Consider the following 23,899-nt stretch of genomic DNA (forward strand, 5'->3'; position numbering starts at 1 on the left):
AGATAGGTCCTGGAAGGTAATGTTTTCATTTTAATGAGACTTCAGAGACGTTTTGATTTCCAGTATTCATTCAGTGACCCACTAGTCATTCAACAATGTGTTGTTCAATTTTCATGTGTTTGAATATTTTCTGTGATAACTTTGGCTGTGTAATTCGTTTAATTCCGTTATAGCCTAATAGAATAAAGAAGCTTAATTTGTTAGTTCTTATCCAAAAATATGATCTGTTTTGGAGAAAATCACATGAACTGTGGAGAAGACTGTGTGTTGTATAGCTGATGGATGAAATATTCTATAGCTGTCTGTTAAGTCTCTTTAGCCTATAGTGTCATATTCTTTGTTGATTTTTCCCCTTTGGGTTATCTTTTTTACTGAGAGTGGGATGCTGAAGTCTTCAATTAATATTTTGCTGGGGTCTATCACTATCAGTTTTGGTAAGTCCAGAAATTTCTGTTTAATGAACCTGGATACACCAACATTTGTTACACACACATTAAATTTCTAAGTGGTTTGTTTTAAAAATACCTATTTTGCGGGATTATCAGTGGCTCATGCTTATAATCCTAGGTACTCAGGAGGCTGGGATCTGGGGATTGTGATTTAAAGCCAGCCCAGGAAAGAAAGTTTGTGAGATTCTTGTCTTCAATTAACTACCAGAAAATCCAGAAGTGGAGTTGTATCTCAAATGTTAGAGTGCTAGGGCCTGACCAAAACAGCCCAGGGACACCTCACAGGCCTGATGTGCATAGATTTTTATTATCTTTTCCATTTTATGGTTAAGTCTACAGGTTAGGTTTACAGTACAAGCTAAATCGTTATGTTCACCAAGCTTTGCTTCCACTACATGTCTAAACCAGTGCTGAAATTCCAGGTATACCTTCTTTATTACCTATCATTTCTATGGATAGCTCAAATAGTATAATTCTGTAGAAAGACTAAGTCAGAGTCCAACAAAATAAGAACCAGGAAATGAGTACTTGGAAAAGGGGAGGAGCAAAGAAGAGAGGAATAGATAAGTAAAGGGGGAAAAAAGGGATAATACAGTCAAGAGGAAAAGGAAGGGGTTGGTCAAAGAGGAAGGGAATGTCAATAGATCAAGATGCATTGTATTCATAAACTGCCTTGTTAAATTTCAGAAAAAGTTCAGTACATATCCTACAGAACTAAGAAGAGTGAGGGAAGGGGTGGGTTGGGAGTGGTAGGTAAGAATGTTGAAAAGGGTGCGATTGATGAAGGGGTGACTGAATTCAACTGCTTTGTTGAATGGCAAATTTTTTGTACAACTACTTAAAGAAAAAAAAATATATATATATATTGGGGTCCGGTCGTGGGCCTGAACTCTGAGCCTAGGCGCTACCCCTCAGCTCTTCAGCTCAAGGCTAGCGCTCTACCACTTGAGCCACAGCGCCACTTCGGCTTTTTTCTTTTTGCTTATATGGTGCTGAGGAATCGAACCCAGGGCCTCAGGCTTGCAAGGCAAGCTCTCTACCACTGAGCCACCTTCCCAGCCCAAGAAAATAAATATATTTTTGTAAAAGAACCTGTAACCCATAGGAAATATAGCAGAGCAGTTATGTTCAGGCTTTTAAAGGTTGCAGGTGACGTACATCCTAACCAACTTAATTAGTATGACTAATTTGAAAAAAGTTAATTATAGTATTTTATGTTTTCTGTAATCTTACATATCATTGAAAAGAGTACGTAATCCATTAAGTAAAACCATATAGATGTTTAGGAAAGAATTTCAGACTAACTGATCTGTTTGTAACAACACCAACTTCAAGCTTAAAATTAAAATTATGTACATATTGGCCACACTAATCAAATATATTTAGCCATAAAGCTCTTTTTTTAATGAGGTATAATTCACACTCTAAAACTGACAGAGAGTATGCAGTTTCTTGCTTCCTAAGATTTTCACAAAGTTGGACAGTCATTATTGCAATGTAATTGCATAACTTTGTCAGACCCCCAAAAGAACCCATACCCACTCTCAGTCCTGTTTTCTAGCCACCTTTGTGGGTTTAACTTTTAAATTCCATGTATATGAAATTGTATTGTATTTCTGGCTTCCTTACATAGCCCATTTTGACTTCATCCACATTATAGCACAAATCCATATTTGATTCTTATTTATGATTGATCACATCCCATTGTATAGTTTAATTTTAATTCATCAACAGATATTATTTGAGTTGTTCCCAGTTAATTATTATTCATGTGAATGTTCATGTGCAAGTGTTTGTGAGAAATACATTTTTTCTTGAGTTTATATGTAGGAATGAAATTATTGGATTAAGGAATAGCATGCTTAAAGTTTTAATGAAACACTGAGTCATATAGAAACTATTTTAAACTATAAATTTAATGGAACTATCAAACTTTGCTGAAGCACCACATCATTTGGCCTTTCCACCAATAATGTTCCAATTTTTTCACATCCTCAACATCACTTTTTGGTATTTCTGGTTCTCCAGTATCCCCAGTGAAGCTACACTAGTACATGTAAAGTGAAATTATATTTTTAATATAGCTGTTCAGCCAGAGTCATTGCACCAGTTTGATATCTCCACTTAATAACTTCTTTAAAAAATTCCCTTAAAGTTAACCTGTTCAGTGTATTGAGAATTCAGTTTCTTTCATGTCTGGGGATACCTTAGCTGTTTATCTTAGAATCATTAAGGTACTTATTGCTTTATGTAGACCAGTCAAAAAAGGAGTTCTACCAAATGTAAGACATCTTTGCCTTCAAATTCTGTCCCCTTTCATGGCTGTCTCTTGAGTACACATAAAGTAAGAGATGTTTCATGATCCACTGAGAAAACTTTTTCAGTAAAGAGAACTAGAAACTAGCTAACCACCACAGACCCACACCCATAATCCTAGCTACACAGGGGACTGAGTCCTGATTGTTGCAGTTCAGAGCCAGCCTGGGCATGAAAGCCCCTGAGGCTCTTAGCCCCAGTTAACCAACAAAAAGTCAGAAGTGGAGCTCTGTGGTAGAATGTGGCTCAAGTGGTAGAATGCTGGTCTTGAACAAAGAAGCTTAGGGACAGTAACTAATCCCTTAGTGCAAGCCCTAGTACTGACACAAATAGAATAAAAATAAAAAAGAACTAAAAACTAAAGTTTTACCTTTCTGCCATCATGCCAAAATCAATCTGGAAACCTAAATCAACATGGAAACCTAATTATATATTTTGTTGTTGTGTGCACCAGTTTCTTAAGTGTTATCTGTTTTTAGTAGTATGTAAACAAATATACATACAGAACAACTTAACAAACCACATTTCCTACCAATTGCCACCAAATTTAATATACTATCTTTGATGTCTTCTGTCTAATAAGCTTCATTGGATAGATTTCCTGTCATTAGGAATGTATGATTAGTCACAGTTTAAAAAAATACATATATCAGAGCTAATTTCCCCCTAGAAGCAGGACTAGAAACAAACAAAACAAAACAGAACAAAAACCCACATTTGAAAACTATAGTTAGAAAAAAAAGAAAAAACCTGGCACTAGTGGGCTTACAACTATAACACTCAGGAGGCTGAGATCACAATTTGAAGCCAGTCAGGGCAGAAAAGTCTATGAGACTCTTATCTCAAGTTAACTACAAAAAAGTCCAAAGTGGAGCTGTACTTTAACTGGTAGAGTACTAGCCTTGAGCCTTGAGCCCCAGTACTGGCACCAACTATTCTCTTGTCTCTTGTGTTTAAGTCTAGTAGCTGAGGTAAGGCAGGTCTGGACTGAGAGAGCCTATTAAGGGCCTTTCTTTAACATATTAGCTTAATTATTCCAAATATCATAAGTATTCCATTTGGACATTGTTTGGTGTCACTTTTAAAGATGATTTGGTGACACACTATCAACACATACTTCTAAAAATAAAGGCATAATTACCAGAAAGTAATGCATGGCATCTTTTCAACTATCTCATTAGAGGATCAGCAGAATGAGGAGCTAGTTCTAAGAGTGAGCGGAAGAACTCATATAATTATATACACAAATGGATATAATCATTTTAGAAAGAAAAAGGCTGCAATAATAACATTAAGATAAATTCAAACTGGACCATATATTCTAGATCGATAAAAATATGACATGGTGACTGAATTAGTGAATTTACTGAATTAGTAACTTTATTTTTAAAGCAGTTTTAGTGAAGGAGTAAAGACTCCTAACTTGACTCAGATTAGTTCAAAAAGAAGAGGAGTGGGGGTACCTAGAAAACACTTTAAGGAGAACTTGTAGAAAAAAAATACTAGCTGGAAGAACATGGACTCAAGAGGTGAGTATTTCATTTGCTTGAGTTTAAAACTTGGTTGTTTATCAAGGCTGATTGTATACAGATGGATCACTTTTTCAACTTCTACCCAGAAATGAAGTCATTCAGCAATAGGAATAGTACTAATTTGGTGGTGCATAAGATGTTTGCTTATATATAACATCCAAGTCTCAAAATTAATAGTACAAATAGCAAATAAAGGTCTTGGAGATAATTATCACAATGGGAAGGGAAAGGAGACTATAAATAGCTTTATTTATTTTTAATAAGTTTTTTTATTGTGAAAATGCTGTACAGAGGGGTTACCATCACATGAGCAAGGTAATGAGTACATTTCTTGTCAAGCATTGTATAAACAGCTTTATAAATCATAAAGCTTTAAGATACATCTTAAGTAACTTAGGCATATGCAAATGAGTAGAGGTGGTTGTTGTTTGCAACAGAAGCAGAGCTAAGAAAGAAAGATACAAACAAACAAACTGGGCCAAGGCAGTCAAAGGCATATTTGTACTAAAACTTTTACCTGAAACGATTAATTTGACTGATTAAGCCAATAGGTGAACAGAATGATTGAAAATAACCTTAATTTGTTTTCACTGATCATCATTCCACATTGCAGTACCCTGTCCTTTAAGGAGGGATACACATCATATAAAATGATTTTAAGCATTTACCCAAATAAACAGTTTTTTGAGAAAAAATTAATATCTTAAATTTCTTCACAGATTTATTTTTTAAGATTTCTTTTTATTGTAAAGGTGATGTACAGAAGGGTACAGTATGTAAACAGGTAATGAGTGTATTTCTTTTTGAACAGTATCACCTCTTCCCTCGTTTCCTCATAGTGTTTTCCCTCCCGACCCCCTCCCCCATGAGTTGTATAGTTTATTTCAACATAGTGTCTAATGAGCATCACTGCTGCATTAGTTCACCCTTTTCCCACCATTTCTGTGCTTACCTTTACTCTCCCCGAAACAGATAAAACTTACATACAAGACAAAAAGTACAGAAATCAAAAACAGTGATAAAGGGAAAAAAAACGCAAAAAACTAAAACCTCTTTTTTCCATTTCTTGGAGTTCATTTCGATAACTATCCTTTTATATGATCATATGCACACAGCTATTGAACCTTTATGATCTTCTCCTAAACACAGAGTCAAAAAGCTGTTTTTTCACAGAAGGTTTTCTTATCAGCATTTCATTACCATAGTTAAGTAAATAGGAGGACTTGGTCTCAATCTTCTAGGCTCATCCCAAATTTTCACAATGGGAATATGATAAAGCTATCTCCCTGTGCTTTCAAGTTTCTTCATAACTGTCATAAGCAACATTGTTCCAAAGGTCATAGTAGACTTTCAGAGTAAGGTGAGATTGTCATGATTCTTCTTTTAGGGAAGTAATAGATAGAAAATAAGTATATGATAATCAGTCCATGTTTAGCAATAAAGGGAAAAGTAAAACAATCAAAAGAGATGTTTTCAACAGCTATCATGAGGAGTCTGCTAAAAGAATTGATGAGAAGTGAAAAGCAACCAATTTCCCTGGAACAAGTATTTGGTTGAGGATAAACATTTTGACAATCAATCAAGACTTGGCATTCCTGTTGACCTACTAGGAACATTCTGCAAATGAATTTATACAACAAGCAGAGAGGAAGAATAGATTTAAGGAAGATAGGACAGTAAGTGTAGTGTAGTTAAGTAAATTAGTGAGGCCACAGAAGAAATGATTGCAGTATTTATCAGAAAAGAAAGTCTGCTGGGATTAAAATTATATATCTCACAGGAATTAATTTTAGGTTCATCATATTTATTACTCATTGATATTTTAGAAAAAGTTTACATACAATTCAAAGCAAATTTATCAGATTTGTGAATGTCTTAAAATTTTGAGATGATAAAAGCTGATTAAAATGAATTGAAAGAATGAGTATATCGTTATTGGAATTTTGGTGTGACTCTTAAACAAATAAAAATTCCCAAGTATTTCCATCAAATGAAAATCTCAATTTTCAATCCACATTACATAGAAGAACCCAGAAACAGCTTTGCCTTTTCTGTAGGTTTAGGCATTGCTCACCCTCACCCCTGTCTCTCTGAACTCCCTTTTAATAGAAACATTATATATGTGAACACAAGTTTTATATCCTAACAGTGCTTTCTGCTTCACTATTTTAATATTACCAAGATTTAGTCTGACTTGCAAATTAAATGTCATGTCCACTGTTAGAAGATTCTACATTAACCTATGTCTATTCTGTAGTTCAAAATGACAAGTAGAAAGGAAAGGACTGATCTGGTGTGGAATCTCACATTAGTCAGTTTGGGCAAATATTGTAAGGAAATATAAAATCCAGAAGGTCATGGGTAAGTAACACTAGTCCATGGAATTTCTGTATTTCTGTTTGCTGTCTTTAAAAAGTCTATGCATTAGTCAGTATTGAAATGTCATTGTTTGAAACTCTGCCCCATGAATATTTTGGGAGTGATGATAAAATTTTTGAGCATTTGTAGCCTGAGGATTACTACTGAACTGATTTCCCCCCCTGCCAAAAAAAAAAAACCCTGCCTGGTTATTTGAAAAATAAATTAGGTTTAAGGTTTCAGTTCTGCTGACCTGTAATTTATGGATGCATATGTTTTTACTTTATAAATATAGTTCATTTACCCCCAAAATGCAAGGCAGACGGATGGGGACATCAGGAAGAGCCATCACGAAGAGCACCAGTGTGAGTGGAGAGATGTACACACTGGAGCACAATGATGGCAGCCAGTCAGACACAGCCGTGGGTACGGTTGGAGCAGGTGGGAAGAAACGGAGATCCAGCCTGAGTGCCAAAGTGGTGGCCATTGTTTCTCGAAGAAGTCGAAGCACATCCCAACTTAGCCAAACAGGTGAGTGAAATGAACCCACCTTCCACTATGCCTGCTGGTGAGAATGTAGCATGTATTGCATTCTTCTTTGCAAAGGAAAGTTTTTTTTCTGCCTTTTGAAAGTATGTTTAATATATGGTGGTGTGTTTTTTTCTATGCAGCTCACTGAAGAAGTTATCATTTGCTAATACATTAAAGCGTTCAGATATTTCCGTTTGGGTAAAAAAAACAAAACTATGTTTACAAGGAAATGCAAAGAAGTATTAGACATCCAAATTGATTTATATACAAGAAAAGCAACAGGATTTTCTTTTTTCAAAATGTTCCATATATATAATCAGTTGCCTGTCATTATGTTTTGTCTATATTTTTTTAAAGAAAAGTGTGTCAGTTGTGCAACTTGAAGTATAGCCTTCAAAGTTCTGTACAAATATAATTGAATGGCTTTTGTTACAGTTTCAATGAAAGTAGAAACCCAGAAGCAATTTTTACTCTAACAAAATGGGTCAGTGAATTAATGCCAAGGCTGATGTTTTAATATATATTTGTCTTTAAAACATTTCTTTCTGCTTACAGATCTTAAAGGCTTTGTATCCTGAGGTGTTTGATTAAATGTGTGTACATATAAATTTATATTTAAGCAAATGCAGTAAAGAGTGTGTTTTAAAATAGAATAAAACCTTTCTTATAATTGCTTGATACTACTGGGCAATAGTAGCTCATGCCTGTAATCCAAGCTACTCAGAAGGCTGAAGTAGGAGGGTGGTGGTTTAAAGCCAACCCAGGCAGGAAAGTTCATGAGACTCATCTCCAATTTATCACCAAAAAGCCGAAAGTGGGGCTTTGGCTCAAGTGGTAGAGTGCTAGCCTTGAGCATAAAAGCTAAGGGACAATGCCCAGGCCCTGAGTTCAAGCTCAGAATGGCACAAAAATTGCATAATATTTGACAATACATATTGTATATTCCTTGCTATATGCAATACTCTATAAAAACAAGGGAAATTCAATTGAATAAATGATATTGGTAGCACTTTTTTTTCTCATGTTGCACACATTGGTTACATTTTCTATTCCTTTATAGCAAGAGCCTTGACACAAAATTTACTTCTATGAGAAAGGTCTCATAAAATCCTTTTTATAGCACACTCAGCATTCTGGAAAGTACCCATTTAAATTATACATTATAGTGACTATATTGAAAAATAAATTTGAAATTGGAAGTTGGGGCAATGTAGAAGTTGATCTAGTGTGTACAGCAATAAATCCAAACAGATTTCTCTTAAAACTCACGTAGAATGAAACGTGGATTAACTGGCATGCTTGTGATAGATCTGCCTTTCCTCCATCCCAGTAAAATGAACACTTCTCTTTATTGTGAAGGGTAATCATTTGTCTTCCTTAGGGTTGGGCTTTTTTTGAGTAGCAGTAGGAAGCATTTTTTATTTGCTTTGCTTTATTTTGCTTTGTTCTTGGGAATGCTTCCTAGTTACTGTTTATTTCATTTTGCTCTAGAATGCAGGGTATGGAGAAAGGCTTTGATGACCAGATTTCAAAATAATTCTTTAATGTCATTTAAGGGAAATCGTTTCCTATATGAAATGCTACAAATTTAGATATATTTATCTCCCCACCCTCTCTCTCTCTGTCACCTTTCTTTGTCTCATTCTGTCTTTTGTGGTAAATCACTCTCTTTCTTTGTCTCAGCCTCTCTATTTCTCTCTCTATTGTCTCTGTCTCCACTGCTCTCTCATCGTCTCTCTGTGTGTCTCTCTATGCCTCTGTCTTTCTCTCCCCGCTGCCTCTCTCTCCCTCTCTGCATGTCCTGCTCTCTCTGTCTCTCTCTGTGCCTCTGTCTCCCTGTCTCTCTCTTTTTCTCACTCTCCTTCTCACTCTTCTTTCTCCTCCCTCCCTCTCTCCTTTCTCCACTAGTAAGTTCATTCTCTCTCATTCACTCAGTGAGCAGGTGAAAATTATCTTACGTTTGCATATGAACTATATAGGGGCCTATTTGTAGAGAGTGAGTTTAAACAGCTGCTGTGGAAATACTCAGCCCTTTTTCTTTATTTAAATTTCACTGCAGTATTGATGTTCAAATGATATCTACTTTCTCAACAATTCTATAGAGTCTATTCAAAGATTAGAGTGCAATGTATGGCTGCAAAATAAGATACTGGATTATGAAGACAAGATAGCAACACATTTTTGTCCCATATTGACTGAACAACTAAAATTGAACTTCTCTTAAGATGCAGTGTGCTTATATAAATAATCACAGATTGAGTTCAATGTCCTAAGATGTCCCAGGTGTAAATTTTTATAATTCCTCTAAGTAAAGACAAGGAGGAACATTTTAGTTGAATTATTATGTAAATAATGTACCTTTCAGTTGATAATTTTTCCTTAGGTCTCATTTCTCTTCATTTTTCTAAGACAAGTGGCACATGTTAGCAATCCTCAGTTATCTTTCCTATTGGATTCCATGTACAGCCTGACTTTCTCCTTTTATCTCCTGCTTGTAATTTTTTTTTCTTTTTGGTCCCTCATGGGGCTTGAACTCAGGGTCTGGGAGATGTTCTTGAGGTCTTTTGATCAAGGCTAACACTACCACTTTGAACCACAGAGCCACTGCCAGTTTTCTGTTGGCTAATTGGAGAAAAGGATCTCATGGACTTTCCTGCCAGGGCTGGTTTTGAACCTTAACCTAGACCTCAGCCTCCTGAGTGTCTAGGATTACAGGCGTGTACCACCAGTGCCCAGCCTTGTGACTTTATTTTTCTCATCAACGATTACTTTTCATCCTCTGCCTCTGAAAACCTTTCTTTCATAATCTTCTTTATTTGTTTTTCTTTTGTGCATAGGCCTCACTCCCCAGCACTGTATGAGAGCTAATCAGACTCTTCTGTGCTTTCTCTGTATTCCTGAGACTTTGATGATTGTATTTTCTGTGTGAGGGTATTTGTATGGAACCTTCTCTGTTGTAGTGTTGTGTCCTTGGGGTCAGAGCCTATGTCTCATTCCTCCTTTTATGCCTGGTTCTTAATCCTGTACCTGACATGGTACTTACCCTGTGGGTGCTTACCTGTGTGGTTAACCACTTAGGTGTTCAGCAGATGTTTGAGGAATCTGATTGATTTGTTTTAGGTAAAGTGATTAAGAGCTTAAGCTCAAGTGGTAAAAAAAGCCAAGGTATAAAGGCTCTGAGTTTAAACTATAGTATAGACAGACATAATACAATTGTTTACTAGGAATTAAGGCCCCTCCCCACCTCTGAGCAGCTCCATTTCTCTGCTACAGTTTTTAAGATCACCCTGAGCTTTTTTTTCTCTAGCACTTGAGCCCTATACCACTCCACTTCTGGCCTTTTGGTGGTTAATTAGAGACAAGACATGCACAAACTTTGTTGATAGGCTGGTTTTGAACTGTGATCCTCAAATATCAGACTCTTGAATAGCTAGGATTATTGGTATGAACCACCAGTGCCTAGATACCCTGAGATTCTTTGAGATCCCATTGATATAATCCATGGGAGTCTGGGATAAAATATGATTACATTGAGTCTTTGCTGTTGTTGTGGTTTTCAATTTTGTTTTTTAGTATGTTGCCGAGGCCCTGGCCTTGTGCATAACTGGGCCTGTATTCTATCACTTAGGCACATCACAACCTGAGGTCTAGATTTTTGAATGTGCTTTAGAAGTTCATCAGTCTTTGGCAGTTATTTACTATTCACTGTGAGTCTTGGTAATATAAATACTACTCTACTTATTGACTTTATCTACTATTATTACCTTGCCAATGGCCATGAGAAAATCTGCATTTTTACTCTCAATATGATTCTAAAAGGCTATTTTTTCCTTTCATCAGTTATCTTTATGAAAATAAGCAAGGAAGAATTTCAGAAAGTCCAGTAATCAAGTTAAAAACTATGTAGGGTGTAATATTCTACAAAATTGTATCATCAAAAATAAAAGTTCCCCACGGAAGCTTAGGGATACTTACAGATGTCAGATCTCAAAAAAAGTTGTTCACAATTTCTGGGTTACTAAAGCATAGCTCTAACTTCTCAAGATGATATCGGAAGTGGAAATGAACAAACTTATCCTTGTTCCACTGTCAAGAATAATATAGGCAGGGTGCAGGTAGCTTATGTTTGTAATCCTAGCTACTCAGGAGGTTGAGATCTGAGGGTCATGGTTCAAAGCTAGCCTGTGAAGAAAGTAACTGAGACCCTTATCTCCAATTAATCACTAAAACTCTGTAAGTGGGATGATGGCCTAAGTGGTAGAGTACCAGCCTTGAAAGAAAAGCCTCAGTATCAGCACACACACACACACACACACACACACACACACACACACACACACACACACACACACACACACACTAGTGTATTGATAAAATTCTAACTATAACACTTTTAAAGGATAGTGTTTAACGAGGCAATAATTTGCCATGACCTCGACCTCAAGGTATTGATTAAAAAATTTGCCTTGTTCCTACAGAAAATGCCAGGAAAATGTCCAGAATATTAAATTCCATTGTGTTAATGCTTTTCCCCAGAGTCACACAGGTAAGGGGAATAAGAAAATACTCCATGAAGGACACTTGCCAGGAAAGCACATTTTTTTGTTAACTCAAGAAAATAAATGTCTTACAGTGATCCTAGGCCATCTTCTGACAACAAAGTAAGTTCATAGCCACGAGGTAGAAAGGCACATTTAGTCTCCTTGAAGATTTCAAGTAAATTTTCTTGAGTCTATTGATAATTCACAATAGATCCCAACATTTCTTTCCAAGGATAGGTTCTTCCCTCCCCACCAATTTTATTTTTTATTTAATGAAAGCTACCGTGGATCACAGTCTTGCCTAAATCTAAATTCCTTATCTGTGCCTCATTTATTTGATTCATTTAACTGCACAAGGAAAACATTCTACGGAACATAATGTTTCATGTTCTTTGTTTCCTGAGCACAAAATAATGGTGCCAGAAACCATCTTGCAGTCTGCAAAACCATCAAGTGAATGTAAGCACGGGTTCTTTTATTTACTGCCGCTGTCGGTCCTAGGAATTCACTACTGTGAATAGATTCAATTCAGCTATAGTAACTCATCTTCTGAGCAGATGCCCTAATAAGGAGGAGTATTTTCAAACACACTTCAGTTGCTCTATTTTTGTTCTTTCCCTTGCCTCAAACAATAAATTCTTAGTTTGCCTAAGCTGTAGATGTTCTTTTTAGGTTGGCTTGATAGGAAAAATAATACTCACTTGACTAGAATTTTTAATTAATCTGAATCTCAGAATTTGGAGGAGAAAATTAAACTTAAGTGCCTTCTAAGCACAATGCTAACAGCTACAGATCTCATTCTCCAGAGCAGCTGGGCCATCAGCACCTGACTGTGTCCTGAGAATTATATATTGAGTTATACAGAGATTTTTTTTAAAAACATGAGATTTACTTCAGGTTACCTCATATTTCTGAGCATTGTGTCTGTTTATATTTAAGCAGATACCCAACTTTATTACATCCTTATCTTTTTATTACTTTACATATACAAGGAAGTTTCAATTCATCATGTCACCTTCATAATGCACCTCAATCTATGTCACCTTCATCTCTCTCAACTCCATCCATTTCTTCATTACATGGTTCCATTTTCACAAAGGTACATTGTATATTATAATACTATTTACCCACACTTCCTTTTGAGTACAGAAAAACAAAAAGAAACTATATGAAACATGTATGATACAACTACTAATTGCAAATTCACAGTGTATACTAGTATACTATTGGATACTCATTTGATGAGTCTGTGTTAGTTTATTGAACAATGACTGCAGGTCAGACAGGATTTTAATCCCTTTGTATGTTTTAACTTCTCCACTCCTCAAAGGATAACCATAAGATGCTATTGTTTTTTCCATCTTATTGGTCCTAGGACTTGTTTGAAGCCATACACTTTTAGAAAGCTTATATTGTAATAGAAAGATCTTAGAGAGTTTATGTCCTTAGCTACTTTATTGTAATCCCACTGCAGTATATGCATTTGAAGGATAGCATGTTTTTTATTATCAAAGTGACGTACAGAGGGGTTACAGTTACATACATAGGTAGTGAGTACATTTCTTCCCAACATTGTTGCCCTCTCTCTCCTCCTTCTCCTCCTTTCCCTGCCCCCATTTTCCCCCCAAGTTGTAAAGTTCATTTCTTTTTTTTTTTTTTTTTTTTTTTTTTTGTCGGTCAGTTGTGGGGCTTGAACTCTGGGCCTGGGCACTATCTTTCAGCTCTTCAGCTCAAGGTGAGCACTCTACCACTTGAGCCACAGCGCCACTTATGGTTTTCTAGTTTATTGGAGATAAGAGTCTCATGGACTTTCCTCCCCGGGCTGGCTTTGAACCATGATCCTCAGATCTCAGTCTCCTGAGTAGCTAGGATTACAGACATGAGCCACCGGCACCCAGCATAAAGTTCATTTCTAACATAGGGTCTGGTGAGTATCACTGTTGCATTGGCTCACTCTTTGTCCTTTGTCTCACTATTTTATCTTTTTTGGGGGGAGGGTACTGGGGATCAAACCCAGGACGTTGCACTTGCTTTTAGGCAAGCGCTTTGCCATGGGCTATATACCAGCACATTATACAACTCTTAGCAACCACAAGTTTACATGTAATTTTCCTATAATGCTTTGAAAAATACATAAGACTCCATCTCCATCTTGTGCCAGAGTGGATTTGCAATGAGCTGGGTAGGTTGCAGGAAGATTTGAGCCTCAGAATATGTGGGAATGGAAGTAGGTAACTTGAGGGGTTGAGTGGGGTTGGGAGAAATGGAGAATGATGAGGTGACTGATTGAGATGCGTTGTGCTCACAAACTGACATGTTCAACTGAAATTCCCTTGTGCAGCTGCTTAAATATAGTAAAATAAATAATTGTTCCAAAAGAGCATAAGGAAATCTTTGTATCTGAACTTGGTGGGCAGTAAGGAGGAGAACGTGTCCAGAAGAGTGCACTGTGTTGCTATTTATCACATAATGGTGTTCTAGAAAAGAGCCTCATTTCTAAACTGTGCTATGTGGAGACTGCTGGGAGGAACATTGGGAAATGTTCTCTTTGTTTCTGTTTCTTTTTTCTTTTTTGACTTTTTGAATACTATCAGAATATTAAAAGCAATTGAGGGCTGGGAAGGTGGCTCAGTGGTAGAGCGCTGGCCTTGCATGCTTGAGGCCCTGGGTTCAATTCCTTAGCAGGAAAAAAAAAGCCAAAAGTGGCTCTGTGGCTCAAGTGGTAGAGTGCTAGCCTTGAGCTGAAGAGCTGAGGGACAGCGCCCGGGCCCAGAGTTCAGGCCCCACAACCGGACCCCCACACACACACAAAAAAACAATTGAAACCAAGGAAGTTGCTTAGAAAGGGTAAAATATAAGAGGAAAAGGGACCTAGAAAAGAAAAAAAAAGAAAAACTTGAAGGTCATTAGAGCCTCCGTTTCCCTAATATATAAAGTAGAATAATACATGATACCTACTTCAGAACACTGTTGTGGCAATTAAATGAAAATGTGCCCAGTTTGAATCCAGCCCAGGCAGGAAAATTTGTGAGACTTTTTTTTTTCCAATCCTGGAGCTAGAACTCTGTGCCTAGGTGCTGTCCCTGAGCTTCTTTTGTTCAAGGCTAGCACTTTATCACTTGAGCCACAGTACCAATTCTAGCTTTTGCTGGGTAGTTTATTAGATGCAATAGTCTCACAAACTTTCCTGTCTAGGCTGGCTTCAAACCATGATCCTCAGCTCTCAGCCTCCTGAGTAGCTGGAATTACAGGTGTAAGCCACTGGTGTTCAGCTTGTGAGAGCCTTATCTCCAGTTAACCACTGAAAAAGCCAGAATGGAGCTGTGGCTCAAGTAGTAGAATGCCAGCCTTGATCAAAATGACAGGACCTGAGTCAAGTACCAGCACAGAAGATTTTTTTTTTGTTAAATACTTGTTACAAAGTACATGGGATCATGACATATAGTATAACAAGTGATTGTATTTATTCTGGGGGATTAAATAAAAGGGCAATGAAGAACAGGCTCCTAGATGGCAGTCAGGGAGACATTATTCTATCCAGTACTTCTTTCTGTTTATTGTATGTGAATGACTCGAACACAAATTCTTCAGATCTACTGTGATTCACTTGGCCTTTTTCCCATGTACCTATCATATTTACTTCTGTGTCCCCCATGAATACCATCTCCTATTACACACAGTGACTTTCCACAGTGAAGGAGAAAAGACTTCTTCAAATCTTCAGTTTTGCCCTAAAAACGGATCCCTAACTTCCTTGCTTATGTAAAGTAGTACAAACAGTTTTCTTGATCCTGTTTTTACTAATAGAGAAATCAGGGCCTGTGTTATCTTAATGACAATTATATCCCTACTAAAGAACAATTCCTGTGTTAGGTGCACAAGTGTTTGTTTAAAGGCAGACTTTTACAAGAGTGTTCTGTGTTCTCTTTCCTTACATATCTATTTCTTTCTATGCAGCCTCTCTCCCACTTGACCCTGAATTATTCTCATCTACTTCCACCAAATCATTTCTCCTACATTTATAGTAAAGTCACTAAGACATTAAATTACTTGCATAAAATTTAACTTACTGTATGAGCCACAGATATCTTATGCATTTGGTATCAGCAAAATTTGAAGAACAACAAATAGATAAAAGATACCTACTTTATTTAACATGGACAAATTATTATTTCTCTCCCACACATGTATGGCTCCACTTTTTGCTATTGTATGAGAAAGACTTGCTTTCCTCAATTTAATGAAATATGTCTTAAAATTTCTTTAAAAAAATACATCTCTTTATTCAAGCCATTTTCAATTGTATTTCCCCACTGGGGCCAAAAAAATGTTTTAAACATCTATAAGACAATTTTTAATACTCATTTTGATGCTGTTTAAATATTTTGCCCATAAATTTCTTTAGAGGTCTTGTCATAAACAGTAAAATTCAGAGTTATTCAAGGGTGCTATCCATGTATCAGGAAATATTTGGTCTTACAAAACAAGTGTTTTAGATGATGAAGAAACTCAATGAACATCTCTTGGAGGGGTGAAGTTGATCCTTGTTCAGTCTGAAAGTCATATTCAGATAGAAATTAAAATGGGTCATACCATGGTATTTTACTTAACATTGTGATGTATCTTTTGCATAGAGTTTTATCATTGCTTTTTTTTCTGTGTACCAGTATTGGGGTCTGAACTTAGGAACAAAAGCTTTCACTTCACTTTTTCACTCAAGGTTTTTCTTTGCCACTTGAGTCATAGCTCCATGTCTGGCATTTTGCTGATCAATTGAAGATAAGCATCTCTGCCCAGGCTGGCTTCAACCCACGAACATCAGTTCTCAGCCTCCTGAGTAGCTAGGAGTGCAGTCATGAGCCACCCACACCCAGCCAGGTATCTGTTTCATTATTTTTTTTCCTTTTTTCTCTCTTCTTTGCTTACATATCATTTTATTTTCACCTGCATATTGCCATTTACCAGTTAATTCTATTGTTTTTCTTTTAAATATTAACACTTACAAACAAGAGTACAGAGTGACCATCTTAAGATTTTGAAGCAAAGAAAGAAGAGTTTGATGAAGAAAATATATTTTTGCTAGAGTCACCATTACAGTAACATAAGAGAAAGAAAAAAAAAGAAATCCCATTGGTAAGGAATAACAGATAAAGATGGATAAAAGAATTCTAGTTCCCAGTTCATTCCTTGCTTCCTTCCTTGCTTCCTTCCTTGCTTCCTTGCTTCCTTGCTTCCTTGCTTCCTTGCTTCCTTGCTTCCTTGCTTCCTTCCTTCCTTCCTTCCTTCCTTCCTTCCTTCCTTCCTTCCTTCCTTCCTTCCTTCCTTCTTTCCTTTCTTTCTTCCTTTCCTTCTTTCTTCCGTCCTTTCCTTCCTTCTTATTTTTTTTGGTGTATGTACTGGTACTAGGGCTTGATCTCAGAGCCAGTGTTCTCACTTAACTTTTTCACTCAAAGGCTAGCCGTCTACCATTTGATCCACAGCTCCACTTCCAGCTTTTTTTGGTGGTTAATTGCAGATAAGAGCCTCAGATAAGAGACTTTACTGCCTAGAGTGGCTTCAAACCATGAGCCTAAGATCTCAGCTCCTGAGTAAGTAGGATACTATAGGCATAAGCCTCTGGTATATAGCTTCAGTATCTTTTTATGTACATTTCTTCCTCAAAGAAATACTTTATGAATATACTTAGGTGTCCCGACCCGCAGGACGTCAACAAGGGCAGTGAACCTAAGTGAGAAGGAATGAAGGGACAAGAGACACGAAGAATGACAGCAAGACAGGGATTCTGATCAAGCTGCAAAATTTTTTATTTTTCACACAGGGGTATTTATATGCTTGGAATAAGGAAGCTTTTTCATTGGCCATTAAGGAAGCTTTTTCATTGGCCATAGCAGCTGCAGGATGTTTGCTTAGGGCAGGGTGAAAAGGTCGGATTCTGTAAACTCAGCCTCAAGATGTTCCTGTGAGATAGTCAAGCCTATCATGTTGAGAGACTCCCTTTTGGCTCCCAACATCTTAGGTATATTGTTTGAGTTGGGAATAGAGACACAGGATCCTGTGGACATAGGTAACACATTTCTGATACTAGGTCAGCACATCATGATACTTATTACCAAATCATTTATATTTTAGGATTCCCTTTTTATAACCTAAAGACTTGGCATACACAATAAGTGAAGCCTAATAATCATTGTTTTCCAGAACCATAAGGCAAAAATAAATCATTTCAGAGTCAAACTTCAAATTCTAGAGACTTTTTTTCCTAATTGAAAATACCATATTTTTGCTCTTATTTCAGAAGCTTGTATCTTCTGAGAAGTAATCAAAACCAGTCATACTTAGGAGAGTTGAAAATAAAAGAGATTGAACTGGATGGATTACTAAACAAACTTACTTTTGTAAATAAGCATGTGCTTGCATTGTGACACTTTTGTGATGATGTAGAAGTATGTTAATTGGAAAATGTAAAAAGATCAATTAACATCTGAATTTAGTATTTTATCACTCTAAATTTGAAGGTATAAAAAAGAATATTTGATTTTCTGTCTGCATTATAGAAAAGGAAAATAGAAGCAGAGCCTTGAGTGGGGACAGGAGTTCTAGAAAGGAAAGGATATTGATTGAAAATCCACAGAAAAAATAGAGATAGCTAATCAGCTGTAGTTGGGCCAATCTTTTGCTCTAAATACTAATTCCAATTTACAGCTGCTACCCAGGAAGTTAACCCAAACATTCACTCCATTGTTTGAATATGAAAAGAAAAGAACTAGAAAATGTCATCTGAAGAAAACATCGCATACTCAGGCTCTAGTGGCTCACCCCTGTAATCTTAGCTACTCAGGAGGCTGAGATCTAAGGATAGAGTTTGAAGCCAAGCTTCATGAGACTCATCTATTTAACTACAAAAAAGCCAGAAGTGGAGCTGTGGCTCAAGTGGTAGAGCAATAGCCCTGAGCAGAAAAGCTCAGAGACCATCCCCTAGACCCTGAATTCAAGCCCCAGGACTGCAACCATCCCCCCAATAAAGGAAATCACCACATAAAGTATGCTGTACTCATGTATCCCAATAAAACTCTTTATTACTATTAATGTATGCTCATTTATTTTTAATTTAAAAGAAACATTGCATGAAAATTCATCCCTAGTAGGGTATGGTAGGGTCTCTGGTCTTCAACAAAGTATTAAAATACTAATTTCCTATAAATTGGGGACTTATTAAGGAGGTGGATATGATTATTGGAATAGGAATAGAAAAAGTTTCTTCTCAAAATAAAATCTTACTTTCAGTTTGTTCTTTGGCTTTCAGTAATGCTTAATTATCCTGTCTTCTAGTGGGTCATTCTTTACTTGCTTTTTCATAAGTCACATTTCAAACTTAAAACCTTTAACCTAACTTTTATAGAGAGAAAAAAAATCAAAGAAGAAGAGAATTAAGTCAACTATATTGAGATTGCATTCTATGTATTGATCACGATGGTAAAGAAAAATGTTTTCCAGAGAGTCTTGGGTTTTTAATTAAGTTTAACTGAAACTGTTGCCTTTATTTTCTTCAGTTTTGAGATAACTTTACATATTTATAGGATACAGTGTGATAATGCTGTACATGTGTGCAATGAGTAATGACCAAAACAAGGTAGTTAGCATTTTCATCTCATTAGGTATCATTTCTTCTTTTAAGAGTCTTATCTTTTCATTGACTGAATGATGGGGATAAAACCAACATGCTAAGAATTGGGCTACATGCCCAGTCAAGACTCTTCTTTTCTAGTTCTTTACACAATATGTAATAAGTTGTTGTGAGGTACAGCTACCTTCCTGTGCTATAGAACACCTTAGAATTTTTCCTCATGCGTCAATGCCTTTTAGTACCCTTTATCCAACAACTTCTGTGTCCTTTCCCTTCTCACCTTCCTAACATCTTGTGACCATTGTTCCACACTCTGGTTCTATCTATGAAATCAGTTCTTTTCATTTCTAATATGACTCAGAAACTGTGGCATCTGTCTTTCTGTGCTTCACTGATGTCACTCTAGTTCCATCTAGTTACTGTCAGTGACAGTTTCCATGCAACTGCGGATTCCAGTTTCCTAGGTGCCTGTGGTTTGGACAATCAATCCCTTGGCTGTAGGGCCTGAATCAAAGTGATTGTGTAAGAGCTGAGCTCAGTGGGCTCCCTTCTGCTAATGGCACTGGAGGCACACACATTCAGTCTGTGGACTTCTGCCTGCGCTTTTCAGATTCAGGATGTCCTACATTCACTGGCCCAGATAGCACAATTCACTACACACCTTTTTATTTTGCAAATGGTTTAGCAATTTTACTGAAGGCAATGCCAGTTGATGATTCTTTTGCTCTCCTTTTGTATTCTTAGCATTATTACTGATTGCAAACCCTTCAGCTAAGCATTTAAGAAGAGCCTCCATGCCCTTTAAAACTCGGCACCCAGTTCCCTTTGTGTTACACAACAGTCAGAAAGCCCTTGCCTTGCCCCAGATTAGTCTGCAAGCTCATTTTCTAACCCACATGTCAACAGGCAGCATCCGCTTTTCTGTAGAACTGTACAGTTGGCAAAGCCCTTTTATGCAAAATTATGGAAAGTTTTAAAATAAGAGGCTGATCAGATTAGGGAAAATTACCGATGGATTATATAGAAAGAAAACAAGGTGGGAAGTTAAATATGATGCAAAAAATTATATAATCTGTTAATTCCAAGTAATTTTCTTTCTTCCCATCAATGAAGCAATTGTGAGAAATAAATGCAGCTCTTTTTTGTGCAAGTAGTGGGGCATAGTCTCAGGTCCTGGAAGCTTTTTCCTTATTTTTTTTTCTCAAGTTTGACACTCTACCACTTTGAGCCACAGCATCCTATTATTTCAGTCACTGGGCATGGCTCAAATGGTAGAATACTAGCTATGAGAAGAAAAAAAAGCCCATCCCTGGCTTTATAATACTTGACCAAATGCCAGTATGGAAGTAAAAGAACTTGCAGAGTTCTTATCGACTCAACCTTTAATTAATTTTATATAATTTATAAACCTTGGAAAATTCAGTAGTTACAAACAAATCAGAAATGTGTCTTACTTTCCTTTAAAAATAACTTAAACTACCATAATAGCTTAATCATTGTTTTATCATAAATTCAGTTTTGTTGTTGTTGTTGTTTTTCCAGTCAGTCATGGGTCTTGAACTCTGGGCCTGGGCACTGTCCCTCAGCTCTTCAGCTCAAGGATAGTGCTCTACCACTTGAGCCACTGTACCACTTCCAGTTTTCTGGTGGTTAATTGGAGATAAAAGTCATGGACTTTCTTGCCCAAGCTGGCTTTGTACTGTGATCCTCAGATCTCAGCCTCCTGTGTAGCTAGGATTATAGGTGTGAGCCACCAGCTTCCAGCTCATAAGTTCAGTTTTAATAAGAACTAAAACTTTATCTCAAAACAAGAAAATATATCTACTTACACTTTAAAATACAAAAGCAAAAATATCACAAAAAATTAGTGTTGTAAGGTAAAGTTGGGCTTGAAAAGAATTTTTAATTTTAAAATTATTCTCCCTTTGTTACCTTTTTCTTTACATACAAGAACTTAGATGTGTTACTATTCTTTTTAATGTAGAAAACAATGACTTCAAACACCTTTATAATAAGCAATTGCATTTTCACATTGATAAATTGTGCAGCAATTAATTAGAGACTTCTAAGCCAAGACGCTACATCATGAGTTACAAGATAGATAGATAGATAGATAGATAGATAGATAGATAGACAGACAGACAGACAGCCAGACAGACTAATTCTAGGGCTCTGTTTATAGTTTTCTTGTATCTTCACTTCTGTACCCATCCATCTTTATAGCCATTGTCCCTGCCTCCCCTTGTAAAAATAAAAACAGAAAGAGTCACAATGAGCCTAATAACTTTTTTACTGCTATGACATACTTTTGATATCACTGTTCTATGCTTAGTATATGTATTCTTGTCATACTTACATTCTTCTGGTACTGATTCTCATGTTATATGGTACAACTGAAAAAGGTTTTAAGGGGATTAGATTTCATCTTCATGTACTTCTTTGACATAATCTGGAAAGTGATCCAGATAGAATATATAAACATGTAGGACTCAAAGATGATCTTATATTTGTCCCAAATCAACTGTTCTACTCGTCTCTAATACATGTCTATCTGATTTTATCTTGGAACCTAATTGTGTCCTATCTGTGGAAACCAGGAACCAATAACTACTTGAATTTCAAATCTTTAAACTTCCAAAACACTCAAAATTGTACAGTATGTTTTCTGGAATTTGGAAATGTACAGTTGAGGCAGGTTTAAAAACAGATATTCTAACCAGGTACTGGTGGTTCACAACTATAATCCTAGCTACTCAGGAAACTGAGATCTGAGGATGGAGGCTCAATATCAGACTGCGCAGGAGAATTCATGAGACTCTTATCTCTAGTTAATCACCAAAAAGCCAGACATGGTGCTGTCATGGTGCTCAAGCAGTAGGCAGTGCCAGCCTTGAGAAAAAAGCTAAGGGATATTGCTTAGGCCCTGAGTTCAAGCCCCAATACTGGCATGTGTGTGTGTGTACGTGCACACGCACGCCCACGTATTTTCTATGTTTATTAGATTCTTCCACTGAAGTCCTCTAAGGGCAAAGAAAGATGGACTTGAGGTCCTCTAAGGGTGAACTGTCAAGTCTTGAAATGTGTCTTGAAAATCATAAGCCTTTAGCCTATGACTTTACATACATTCGTGTTTTTTCTATAAACTCTCCCAAATCTTTCAGTACAGAGGATCTTTTTATCTACATTCCACATTAACTTTTCATCTTTAGATAACCTCTAACCAGTGCTTCCTTCTCCCCATGAACACAACCCAGAATTTTAATTGCATACATACACACCTGAGGGGTGAGAGGCTCAGCAAGGACTTTTTTGCAGCCCTGCCTGTGGCTCTAGAGTAATGTGCACAGTTAATTCAACTACAGAGATATCAAGCTTTTCATCTGGCACCAAAATCTCACTTGTCTGAACAAATTCAACAATTATGCAGAACTCAGCCTCGCTGCAGGCTGAAGAATAAAGATTCTATTCCCTGGAGCTTCTGGAGAAACAGCTTCTCTTGAGGCTTTTCATGTCCTTGATTTCTTTCATGTTTAAATCTTTAGCAAGGCTCAGGGAAGATGATAGACCAGCACTTTGAGCTGCAGTGTTCTCCTAATCACAATGCAGATATCTCTCTGCTCAGAGGAGAAACCAGAGCTACTGCTGAGCAGGGCACATGCTAAGAGGCTATGCCAGCCCTTGTGCTGGCTTAGGGAGACTTTGTAGGGTGTTTAAAGCTTAAAGTACAATCAAGAGACTTGGCATGTTCTCTGTCTATGTATTTATGGCTATATTACAATTGGTCCTGCACTAAGACTGTTCCTAGAGCTCAGGTCAACAGGCCCGGGTTCCATGTCCTCCTGCCAAGATTGGCTGTGTATGGCTTTGACAGTAAGTATCTCCACCTTTTCAGCTTCAGTTTTCCCAGCAACAATGTAATAGCTTTAGTCTATAAGGGAACTCTTATACTTCCAAATTCTAAACACTGTGGTTCTAGAATTTGTTTTGCACAATAGCAACTTTAATCAAAATCTCTTAACTTCATTTTCACACATACATAATATTAAATATTTCCCATTTCTCCACACTTGGAGCTAAACTTGCTTATAACCAGATCTCGGCCATATTTCTATATGTATGAAATTGGTAATTGAAATCATTATGCTAAAGGTATCACTTCATTTTTAACTTTTGTATGAATATAAAAATATATGGGGTCTGATTATAAAGATAAAGAATTTTTAAAAATCTATTTATAATGTCATGTTTATTTTATTTTTATTATCTTTAAGTAGTTATACAAAGGAGTTGCCATTTAACAAAGCACTTTACCAATACAATGCATCTTGAGCAATGTCACCCCTTTCTAAATTCCTACCCATCCCTCCCTTCCTGACCCCTTCTGTCACTTTTCTTAATTCAGTAGGGTATACACTGAATTCTTGACTATATCCTTCTCCCTTCTCTTTTATTTAAGGGTGTTGCTTTTCTGCTTTACACATCAATCTTAACCCTAATTTTACATTATTTTCCTAAAACACAGCTTCTGCCTGTTAAAAAACAGCATTT

The 23,899-nt window shown here is 36.7% G+C and overlaps 1 protein-coding gene across 32 annotated transcripts in view; it reads left to right on the plus strand.

Annotated features, from left to right (window-relative positions):
• Positions 1–23,899, plus strand: part of Rims1 (regulating synaptic membrane exocytosis 1) — a 505,606-nt gene that overhangs the window by 433,777 nt on the left and 47,930 nt on the right. For 23 of the 32 annotated variants that reach the window (XM_070012108.1, XM_070012139.1, XM_070012109.1 and 20 more), the window contains one exon: positions 6,951–7,186. The exons of the other annotated variants lie outside the window; for them this stretch is intronic. In XM_070012108.1, coding sequence (XP_069868209.1) covers positions 6,951–7,186 — 236 coding nt within the window. The remainder of the gene's footprint in view (positions 1–6,950; positions 7,187–23,899) is intronic. 32 annotated transcript variants of the gene reach the window in all.

This window comes from Dipodomys merriami, unplaced genomic scaffold (genome assembly GCF_024711535.1).
Source record: "Dipodomys merriami isolate MVZ:Mamm:240054 unplaced genomic scaffold, mDipMer1.0.p SCAF_89, whole genome shotgun sequence".
NCBI classification, from domain to species: Eukaryota; Metazoa; Chordata; class Mammalia; order Rodentia; family Heteromyidae; genus Dipodomys; species Dipodomys merriami.